This window comes from Pistacia vera, unplaced genomic scaffold (genome assembly GCF_008641045.1).
Source record: "Pistacia vera cultivar Batoury unplaced genomic scaffold, PisVer_v2 Contig450, whole genome shotgun sequence".
In the NCBI taxonomy this organism is placed as follows: Eukaryota; Viridiplantae; Streptophyta; class Magnoliopsida; order Sapindales; family Anacardiaceae; genus Pistacia; species Pistacia vera.
The window spans coordinates 44643-56226 of NW_022196280.1; the positions used below are offsets into that span (position 1 = coordinate 44643).

An 11584-nucleotide genomic window follows, 5' to 3' on the forward strand; every position below is an offset into this window, starting at 1 on the left:
AGATTCCACCGATAATATAAAAATGACTAAATTAATAGGAATTTAGAGGAACAAAAATTTTAAGGAGGTGGTTTTATTTCTTACGGTTAGCACTTGACAATTTAGTTTGGTTCCAATTAGTTCATGTTAAAAGATTGCTTTTCTAGCTTGTCAATACTTGAATATATAGTTCTGATTTTTTCAGGAGGCACTCCACATATTTCCAACATTCCATCTAGTAACATTCTATGATTCAACTTTATCTCCACATATTCTAATTTATTGTTGAATTAATTCTAGATTTGTAGTGGCCCTATCTTGTGTTTTTGGACTGTTTTATTGTTGGATTTCATCAGGGGTATTCCATCAAATATCAATAAGAAAAGCTAACCCTTTTCTTTGTATTTTGTATTATAGGTTTGGAAATGGCAGTACCTCAAGCAGCCCTACAGAGCAAGATACAATTACAATTACACCGAGCAATAAGCGTGCCTTGAATGAGACCACTGCAAATATAGAACACAATATTAGTAGCCCAGATAATGGTGGGCAGAATGACAATCCAATTCAGAGGAAAAAGGGAGCTAAAACATCAGTGGGTTGGATAGAGTTTAAGGAGGTGGTTTTCTTGGGGGGAACAAAAAAGGCAGAGTGTATCCATTGCAAAGCCAAGCTGTCTATTAATGCCACCAGAAGCACCACCCAATTTAATAGACATTTAAAATGGTGTTCAAAGAGAATAACTTCCATAAGGCAACAATACATTACTTTTCCCGTTGTTGGTTCTGATGTTGGAACTTCTTTTTTACCTGCTTCAAGTGGAAAGTTTGACATGATAAAGATGAAGGAACTTATTGCCCATTGGGTGCTTACGCATGAGCATCCATTTTCAGTTCTAGAGGAAGAGGGCTTGAACAATATGATGAATTATGGGATTCCTGAATGGAGTTTAGTTTGCGCCATACCTGCAAAAATGATTATATGAAGGTATATGAGAGTGAGAAAGCAAAGTTGAAGACGTTGAAGAATGTGACCAAGATTAGTTTGACTACGGATTTGTGGAATTCCAGCAATCAGAAGATAGAGTATATGGTGCTCATTGGGCATTGGATAGATGGTAATTGGAGGATGAATAGACGTGTCCTCAACTTTGTACATTTACCTCCTCCCCGTACCGGTGTTAGGATTGTTGATTCCATTTCCAAGTGCCTAACGGAATAGGGGATTGAAAATAAGGTGTACACTATCTCAGTGGATAACGTTTTAAGTAATGACATTGCAATCAAAATTCTAAGGGAAAATTTTTAAGTTATGGGGAATCTGATTTGTGGAGGTAAATTGTTTCATGTTAGATGCGCACCTTATTGTTCAAGATTGACTTTATTAGATTAGGCATATCATTGACAACATCTGTGAGAGTGTCTTATACATCAATGTTTCAGAGTAGGATTAAGATTTTTATTGAGATTGTGCAACAACTTAAATTGTCGTTTCGAAAGCTCATTCTACATTGTAAAACAAGATGGAATTCGATGTATGAAATGTTGACAACGACGATTAAGTTTAAAAAAGTATTTCCCAAGTTGAAAGAAAGGGATTCAAGTTATCATTACTATCCACAAGACGAGGATTGGGAGAAAGTGTGTGACATTTTAAAGGTTTTTAGTGGTATAACCAATCTCATTAGTGGGAGTGATTATCCGACATCTAATTTATTTCTAAAAGAGGTCTGTTTAGTGAAAATGATGTTGGATAGTAAGAGTGAAGACGGAGATAAGTTCAGTAGAAACATGGTAAGGAAGATGAAGGAGAAGTTTGATAAATTTTGGGGGGAATGTAATGTACTGATGTATGTGGCTGCTGTATTGGATCCTCGATTGAAAATGAGGGTAATTCAGTGGGCCTTCCCCAAGATGTATTCTGAGTTAGAATCTCGTGCAAATACTATAACTGTTTGGGATACATTGTATGAACTATATGGAGAGTATGTTGAAGCTAATAAAGCTTCTACTATTTCTCGTGGGCCTCCAGTAGTAGGGGATGGAGTTGGAGCCGTTGGTGAGGAGGCAACGACTTTGAGAGCTGCGAGTTGGGATGATTTTAGCAGTTTTTGTGGAGACTGTTGAGCCGAGTGAGTTTGAGCTAGACTGTTATTTGGGAGAGGGGTGTCATAAGTGCATGGGGGATCATGGGGCATTCAATGCTTTACAATGATGGAAGACAAATTTAACCAAGTACCCTATATTGTCTATGATAGCTCATGAGATACTAGCCATCCCGATCACTACAGTTGCTTCAGAGTCTGCATTCAACACCGGGAGTAGGGTTATTGACAATTATCGAGCTTATTTGTCTTCGGACACGACGAAAATGCTCTTTTGTGGATGTAATTGGTGTCGATCTTTGAACGGAGTGAAGAAAAGGTGCAAAGTAGGTTCCATTGATTCTATTTTTAGTGCAATTCAATATTTACAATTACTTTATGTTAATGTAAACTTAATTTTTATTTCTTATTTCATTTCAGAAAGAGCATGACCACTTGGAGATTGTTCTTCTTATCTCGTTAGTTGATAGGAATCAGTAGATTGTTTGATTCTCCCGCATGTCATTAGCTGTGGCAGCAGGATTGTGAAAATTGTTTGACTTAATTGATTTTTTGTTTAGGTTCGCATATTCATCTTTATGTACTTATATCCTTAATTGATTTTTTTTTTTTTTTTTTTTGTAGGGGTGGGGCAAGAATGGTTTTGGGATGTAGCTGCCTAACATACAACCATTTTTTTGATGAAACATTATATTTTTACGTTTTGGGATTAAATTTGTATATAGTCCCTTTTTTGTTCTAATGAAAGATGAATTAAATAAAGTGAACCAAACAAAAACTTTAGTTCGCTTCACTCAATTTGTTGAAACAGATCCAGTATGGTAAATAGTATGATGAGATTAACACATGTGGTGTAATACTCACACTTAGAAATATGGTAGGGATTATTTTATAGTTATAGTGAATATATTTAACTAGTTTTATAGAGGAATTCCATAAAAGTTTCAATAGGGGCAAAATGGTCATTTCACATAGAATCACGTGTTCAAGTGAAAAGTGAGTATGATAAATATAATGTATTAAGTGTGCTAGCCATGAGAATAGAGTGGTAGAAAGATTATGGAAAATACACGTGGTGTGATGCCAAGATAAATACGTGTTTGTAAAGTAATAGAAAGAAATTAAAGAATAAGGGTAAAATGGTATTTTCACTCACAACTAGATGAAAGAGTGGAGAGTGAAAATGACCAAGAACATGTGTTAAATCCATTGAAAGTGAGGGTATATCGGTAAATGCACGTATGACATAATTGGAATTATCATAAAAGTGCAAGGGCAAAATAGGAATATATATATTATTAGTTATAAGGCTTCAATTGACAAACCCTAGCCATTCTCATCCCTTGAGCACGCCACCTTCTTCCCCCATTTCTCTTCCATTTCTTCAAAGTCTTCCAAGGGAATTACATGAGAATTCATGCCTAAGTGAATATATATTCATTTTGTGGCTTTCTAAGCATGAATCAATAGAGAAAGTGAGCAAACGAAGCAAAGAAAAGGATTCTTGCAAGAAAAAGGTAAGTAAACCCAATCTAAGCTTTAATTTGAGTAGTATATGTGTAAGTTGATTCTTTAGTGTTTGTGTATGATGTATGATAAGAAGTATTGACTATTTAGATGCTTGTTTGATGGAGAATAATGTGTAGAAGTTCAGCCAAGATGAGTAGTTATGTAGATGTGATGTTTTGGTTGAACTTTGGATGAAATTTTGATGAGTTGATGTTGGAATTTGGAAGTGTTGAATCCGGCCAGATTTGAAGTTAAGTTTGGTGAGTTTTTCCTCTAATTTTGGTGGATTTGGAGAGATGTGGAAGTGTGGCCAACCAAGTTTTTGCATGTGCATGTGAATTGTTTGATGAAATTCAAAGAGAAATGCATGCATGAGTTTGGTAAATATTGTTGAAGAAATTGTTTGAGAAAGGAAAGAATTGGAGTTGAAAGGTTATGTTAGGCTTAACCAACTGTAAGTTTTAGTATTCAAGAGTACATTTTGTTATGCCAAAATTTAGAATAACACTTAGTTATGTTAGTTCAATGAAATGAATGGCCTTTAGTGCATGGTTCAAGTTGTTTGAACTTATGAGTTTTGAAACTTATGACTTTAGAAAAATGATGGCAAGGATTGCATATTAAATTGTTGCAATAGTGTAGTATTGATGATAGTGAAGGACGGGTGATTATACTATAATATTACAATATGCCACAATAAATTGTCAAGCTTGTATGCTTGAAATTAGAAAGATCATTCAAGGAATGGCTTGGCCAAATGAGGATACTGTTGTTTCTTGTTTTGAGATTAGTTATGAACAATATGCAATAAGTGGTTTTATTGTATAAAGAATAGAAAAGTTTTCCCAAGTATAAATATCAAAGAAATAGAAGTTTAGTTTATGTATTAAATACATGACCATTTTAGAAATTGATTAGTATGAGTATAGTTTTCATGCCATATTATATATTACAAGCCATAGAATTTGCTAGAAGATCTTGAGAATATTTTGTATTGACAAAAAATTTAGTTAAGAATGTTAGAAAGAAATTAGAATTTAGTCAAAGTATATATGTTGTGTCATATGTTAGACTGAATTTACAATGATTAATATGGCAATATAGATTAATGTATAGAATGTAGCCAAAAGAAAAGAAGAAAGAAGGGCATGCATAACAATTGAAGTTGATGGTCATGTAAGAGAATGCAAATTTATGACATTAAGATTTGTATTTAGAAAGTTGTACAAGGCATGTTTGTTACATTAGAAAAATATTAGAGAGTTGTTTAATGTCATGGTTATGTGACATATAAGTTTGAGAAAATCTAGTAGCATAATTGGGCAAGTTAGTAGACTTAATTCCTATGTTGTGGCATAGCTTTTTATAGAAGAAATTAGATTGCCCAAAATGTAGAATTCATTCCCTAGTTGAATTGTGCCATTTTAATATCTCACTAATAGAATTATTAAAGAGTAGAATTTGTGAGAGATAATGTAATTGTGTACATGTATATTTTACATAGCATGATAGAATTAAAGAATTATGTAGAAATTATATAATCGCGTACGTATACACGATGCATATAATTCAGAAATAAAGAATAAAATAGAAAATGTTTAAGTTAAGCGTGTTATTAGAATAAAACTTTAGGCTTTCCAGAAAAGTATAGAAATAAAAACCTTAGAATTAATAGAATACATGCCAGAGTCAGACACGTATTTTGGGATCATGCATAGATGGCATATAAATGCATGACATAGCATAGCATATATTTCAGAAATTTTAAAAGTGTTGGAAAATGTCTAGTTAGTTATTTTGCAGATTTACAGAGATGTTTTCAGAGGACTGTTGTAATGGGGAACCTGTGAGCATTCACTGCGTTAGTTAGTGGCGACAAAGATGTAGAAGTTTCCTACATGCACGCCGCCATTAGTGAGTGGCCTCAGAATAGAAAAACAAAATTTGCACAGTCCGTTAGAAATGCATGTGGATGAGGACTATACCTAGAAAGAATTTCAGAATACGCTCACACGGCCAGGGTTCCAAATCTATGCCTCAGCCTAGTTTGATTGGCAAACTAGAACAGAAAACAGAAAGAGTTCCAAAAAGAAAGAAAAATAGAATAAGAAATAGAAAACTAAAAAAATTTCAGAAAGAAACGAAAAGAATTTAAGAAAGAATTAGAAAAGAATTTTCAGAAAGAATACAGACATGATCATTTGCATATGCATTAGACATTTATTGCATTGCATCTTATACATTTATGCATAGATTAAAGAGTTTATTTTATTATTGCGTGTCTGACTAGCTAAGGAAAGAAAATAGAAGCCTGTGAGAATAGAGAAGAAAAGAAAATAGAAGCCCATGAGAATAGCCAAGAAAATAAAATAGAAGCCCGTGAGAATAGAGAAGAAAAGAAAATAGAAGCCCATGAGAATAGCCAAGAAAAGAAAATAAAAGCCTGTGAGAATAGGGAAGAAAATAAAATAAAAGCACATGAGAATAGAGAAGAAAAGAAAATAGAAGCCTGTGAGAATAGAAAAGAAAATAAAATAAAAACCTATGAGAATAGAGAAGAAAAGAAAATAGAAGCCTACGAGAATAGAAAAGAAATTAGAGATATACAAGAAAAGAATAGAAATTAGATACATGTTAGAAAAGAACAGAAATTAGAAACATGACAAATAGCAAGGAAACTTAGCGATTTGTTGAGTAAAGAAAAAAACAGAAAGTTATAATCTAGCAGAGAAGAGAAATAAAATGATAAAGAATAGTACAGCACTAGGAGGATTTAGAAAGATTTGAGAAAAATAGATGACTACTAAGTAGTATGCCTGAGAATAAAGAGAGAAAGCAAGTAGAAATTTATAAACAGTACAGCGAAAATGGGGACAGCGGAGTAAGAGCATAGTTAGATTTGGTTTACTTACTGAGCATTTATAGCTCACCACGTTGCTTTCCTTATTTTTGTAGGTATTAGATTGTAGTAGTTAGGAGACGTCAAGCTGGTCAGAGGATTGCACACACTGTCTTAGTGAAGAAATTTAATGTGGATTTATATATGTGAGAAATAATCTTTGTGTAATAGTATGTTATAACTGGATTAAGGATAAAAAATTTAAACGAACACCTTTTTTAAGCTAGCAATTCTCTGGATTCTCTCTATAGGATACTTAGTGAATACTTGCCTAGTGAGACATTACATGTGGAGATTCAGTTGTTTGCCAAATACATGTAGGTTTACTTGTGTTTGTCAAATAATTTGTGACATTGAAATGGAATGTACTATACATGCATGTCCCCAGCATTTTTTTTATTTTTAGTTTGTAAAGAGATTTAGTTGTTGTTTTAATGTATAGGATAGAAAATGGGTTGAACACCATGAAAAAACCAAGTCTGATCCTGAAAAAAAAAATTGGCTGTTTTAGTACCAGCTCCCGTAGGATAGAAAATGGGTTGAATACAATGAAAAAACCAGGTCTGGTAAAAAAAAAAAATTGGCTATTTTAATACCGGCTCACGAGCGGGCTTGGTAAGCCGGCTTGCAAGCCAAGCTCGATTCCTCTAAATCCCTTAACGAGTTCGAGTTGAGCCAACTATCTGCGGCTCGGCTCGAACTCGTTTATCCCTTCCCCTTCACAAGCCGAGCTCATTTAGCCAAATACTTGGCTCAGCTAATTTCGTTAATAACCCTAGCAAAGAATAAAACAAACATTGTATTGATAGTAGCAAAATAACAAAATAGATAAGAAAACTTAGGAACACTTGGATGATCAAAGGAGTTGATGAAGGTCCCCTCCAATTCTTCTCCCAGCTTCTTTTAATCTTTCTTTCTCTCTATACTCCAGAGATGGCAATGGGCTCAATATTTCTGGGTATCTAGCCCAGCCTGACCCGTCTCGAAAAGGTCGGGCTTTACCCGATGTTAGCGGGCTTGGGCTTGGGACTGATTTTAAGGCTTGCCATCGGGTACGGGCCGGGCATGGGTATGTCTTCAAGCCCGACCTGGTGACATTTTATTATTATTTATATTAAATTACCCTTATACTATATATCTATTAACAGAATTATCCTATATATATAAAAAAAAAAATTTGAAATTTCTTAATATTTGGTGAGTATTCAAAAATAAATTAGTTTAAAAACTGTTTCTAGAATTAAAAATATTAAAAAAATTGAAATTTATTAATATTTAAAAATTCACATTATAAAAATGGGCGAGCTTAGGTTGGGACTAAGATTATAAAAAGCCCGTCAGGCCGGGCTTGAGCTTTACCCATCATCCTCGTGACGGGCTTGAGCCTTTGTCATGGGTCGAGCTTAGGTCAAGGCCAAGGGGTACCCAGTCCCGACCCGACCCATTGCCATTTCTACTCTTCTCTCTATATCTTTAAAAATAACTAAAGGAATATATTTATAATGCTAGAGTTGTAGGAGTGTGATTGCAGTAATCCTTTATAAATTGAAATAGAAAAACTCGGATAAGCTTTTGGTAAAATCCATGTGGAATTAGGATTCTTACGTCCATGCCGGGACATACAAAATCCATTCCATGACATACCATGCCTTTGTGAATTCTAGGAGGTATTGTGCCACAGCACACAAAAAACTATGTCGCGGCGAGTGTGATTCTAACAATTTGCCTATTCAAACCTGAGAGCACAATGTCGTGATATATAAATCCATGCCACAATGCCGAAAGACTTATACTTTTGAGCATGAAAAGTTTTGAATATGATGAAGTTGTAAACAAATAATTGTAGTCCTTTGAGTCAACTCTCTAGTGATTCAAGAATCATCCAAATCTGAGGTCTACATCTTGAGTTATCGTCAAAATACTGAGGCATGCTCCAAACTCAAATATTTTTCAGGATTGCATTCCATACTAAATATGGCATAACTCCCTCATTTCAAGTCTAATTCTGGAACTGTTTTTTTCCAATCATAAAAAATTATGCCGCTAACATCATTTCTCATCTGAATATTACTTTTAAGCATTTATGACCTAAAAGCACAACAAAAATACCTATAATCCCCCAAAACACATTTATGAAACAATTAAGTCAGTTTATACAAATTAACCCAAATCTCCCACAAATGTAACTAATAAACCATTAAGTATAAATGCATTTTCAAGTATTTATCAATCAATAGGTTGAGTCACCTCGAACTGTGGGCGTAAGACTGACTAGGGTTGTCAGACGAGTCGAGCAGCTGGCGAGCTGGCTCGACTCGACTCGACTCGTCTGAAGCTCGTTAAAGGCTCAACTCGACATTGGTTGAGTCGACTCAGTCGAACTCGAGTAGTAACTTGAGTCGAGTTAGATCATGGGGGGGCTTGGCCTATAGGCTCGCGAGCCTGGGGTGGCTAAATAAGAAGGGTATTTTTTATAGTTTTTATAAACCTGTAGGACTGAAATGTTATATTGCAGTGTAAATTTAAAAAAAAAAAAAAAGGACATTTGCCCCCCTAAGTGCAAAAGAGTAAAACCTGATCTAAACACAAAACACCCCCAATTCAATTTCCCCCAAAATCGACCAAGCCCTAACCATATGCCCAATTTCACAATTCACAAACCCTAAGTCCCCAAATCATGAATCGATCCCTGTGCTTGCCATCGACGATCACCTGTCCTTTGTTCTTGTTGTCGCCAATTGATTAACGATGTGGAGGAATCACGAAACCAATTCTTCTCTGCCAAATCAAGCACAAAATCGACAAGAATAAGTCAGTAAGTATCCAAACTCACCATTTCATTCTCTGAATTTGTTAAGGTTCATTAACATGCTCGACGATTATGGTTTGTAGGGTCTGAATTCGTTAAGGTTTATTTGCATACGGTTTAAGGTGAAAAATTGATAATGAAAAATGTATGGTCTGTAGGGTCAATTCTCTGCTTGAATACTTGTTTGTGAAAATCTAATGATGAAAAATGTATGGTTTGTGTGTGTTGCACACGGACAAGCCACTATTTACAGTTTTGCACAGGGTTAGGCCATTATTTGCATACGGACAGGCCACTATGTTAATGAATCTTCAGTTTGCACATTATGAAAAATGTATGGTTTGTGTGTGTTGCTGGATTCTATAGTTTGTGTTGCCGGATTATGGAGTTTGTGTGTTTCGTTAATGATAGATTCTTACTTTTTCATTATAGGTATGGCCTTCGAAGGTAATTCCTTAAGCACCGCAACATTGGATGACATCGACGATACAATTGTAATTAGAGTAGTTGATCGTCGTAACATTTATGGAAGCACAACCACTACCCGTATAGAACAAAGTGTCAATAGCCCCAAAAATATAGTGGACAATGATAATCTACTTCATAGGAAGAAGAGAGCCAAGACATCAACGATGTGGACAAAATTTAGGGAGGTGGTTGTCCTTGGTGGTGCAAAGAAGACGGAGTGCATCCATTGTAAAACCAAGCTAAAAACTACTACCACTAGAAGCACTACCCAATTTAATAGACATTTGAAGAGGTGTGTGTAGAGATCAGCTTCCTTGAGGCAATAACAAATTAATTTTTCCCCTTCAGTACTCAAGGTATATCTATCATCCTGCCTGCTCTACAAGGTCAGTTCGATATGCTTAAGATGAGGAAACTTATTGCCCATTGGGTGTTGATGCATGAGCTTCTGTTCACTATTGTGGAGGAAGACAAATTGAATAATATGATGAAGTATGAGATTCTTGAATGGATTCCGATTTCGCGTAACACTTGCAAGAATGACTATGTGAAAGTGTACGAAAATGAGAAGCAGAAGTTGAAGATGGTACTGAAGAGTGTCAGAAAGATCAGTCTCACCACAGATCTATGGAATTCAGGCAATTAGAGGATGGAATACATGGTGTTGATTGGGCGTTGGATTGATGATAATTGGAAGTTGAATAGACGGGTCATAAACTTCGTTCATTTGCCTCCTCTCCGTACTGGTGTTGCCATTTCTGATGTCATTTTCAAGTGCTTGATGGAGTGGGAAATTGAAACTAAGGTCCACACGATCTTAGTAGACAATGCTTCAAGCAATAATGTTGCAATCAAAGTCTTGAAGGAAAATTTTCAAGCTATCGGGAAACTCATATGTAGGGGCAAGTTGTTTCATGTGAGATGCTGTGTACACATCTTGAACTTGGTTGTTCAAGATGACCTTTATCAAATTAAACACATTATTGATGACATCCGTGACAACATGTTATATATCAATGCCTCAGAGAGTAGACTTAAGGTTTTTGTAGAGATTGTTCAACAGCTACGATTGTCGTCTCGCAAGCTTATTCTTAATTGCAAAACACGATCGAATTCAACATATGATATGTTAGAAACGGCAATGAAGTTTAGACGTGTTTCTTTTAGATTGAAAGAGAGGGATATGAGTTACCATTATTGTCCCAATGAGGATGATTGGGATATAGTAGAGAAACTTTGTGATATTTTGAAGGTGTTTAGTAGTGTGACCAATCTCATATCAGGGAGTGATTATCCGACATCAAACTTGTTTGTAAAACAAGTTTGTCTAATCAAAATGATGTTGGATAGTAAGAGTGAAGATGAAGATGATTTTATAAGGGCCATCGTTTGGAAAATGAAAGAAAAGTTTGACAAATATTGGGGGGGGGGGGGGGGGGGGGGGGGGGGGGGGGGGGGGGGGGAATGTAATCTGCTAATGGTTGTGGCTGCTAAATTGGACCCTAGACTGAAGATGACAATCATTTAGTGGTCGTTCCCTAAGATGTATCCTGACCTGGAAGTGTGGGCAAATGCTGATACTGTTCGAGATGCTTTGTATGAGGTGTATAGGGAGTATGTTGATGCTAGAAAAGCATTGATTGCTTCCCACACTTCTACATCAGGAGGGGATGGAATTTAGGTTGTTGACGAGGGATCGCCCGAGGGGGTGCAAGGGCAGCTAGGTTGGAGGATTGGGATGATTTTAGTCACTTTCTGGATATGATCAAGACGGTTGAGCCAAGTAAATTAGAGTTAGACTATTATTTGGGAGAGG

At 35.6% G+C, this 11584-nt stretch overlaps 2 protein-coding genes across 2 annotated transcripts; both read left to right on the forward strand.

Moving 5' to 3' along the window:
- The first annotated feature begins 960 nt into the window (after positions 1-960).
- Positions 961-2105, forward strand: LOC116144670 (zinc finger BED domain-containing protein RICESLEEPER 2-like). Its single transcript, XM_031430121.1, has 2 exons — positions 961-1184; positions 1367-2105. Exons 1-2 carry the CDS (start codon positions 961-963, stop codon positions 2103-2105), a joined length of 963 nt encoding a protein of 320 aa, XP_031285981.1.
- Positions 2106-9734: 7629 nt separating this feature from the next.
- Positions 9735-10414, forward strand: LOC116144671. Its single transcript, XM_031430122.1, has 2 exons — positions 9735-10060; positions 10117-10414. The coding sequence occupies exons 1-2, from the start codon at positions 9735-9737 to the stop codon at positions 10412-10414; spliced, it is 624 nt and encodes a 207-aa protein (XP_031285982.1).
- The last annotated feature ends 1170 nt before the right edge of the window (positions 10415-11584 follow it).

What these genes read in the sequence shown, in the direction of transcription:
- LOC116144670 (XM_031430121.1), top strand. Translation starts at nt 961, where the DNA reads ATGAAGGTATATGAGAGTGAGAAAGCAAAGTTGAAGACGTTGAAGAAT. An exon ending in ATTGTTGATTCCATTTCCAA is followed by an intron (nt 1,185 to 1,366) that starts GTGCCTAACGGA and finishes TGACTTTATTAG; the next exon opens with ATTAGGCATATCATTGACAA.
- LOC116144671 (XM_031430122.1), top strand. Translation starts at nt 9,735, where the DNA reads ATGGCCTTCGAAGGTAATTCCTTAAGCACCGCAACATTGGATGACATC. An exon ending in TTTAATAGACATTTGAAGAG is followed by an intron (nt 10,061 to 10,116) that starts GTGTGTGTAGAG and finishes TTTCCCCTTCAG; the next exon opens with TACTCAAGGTATATCTATCA.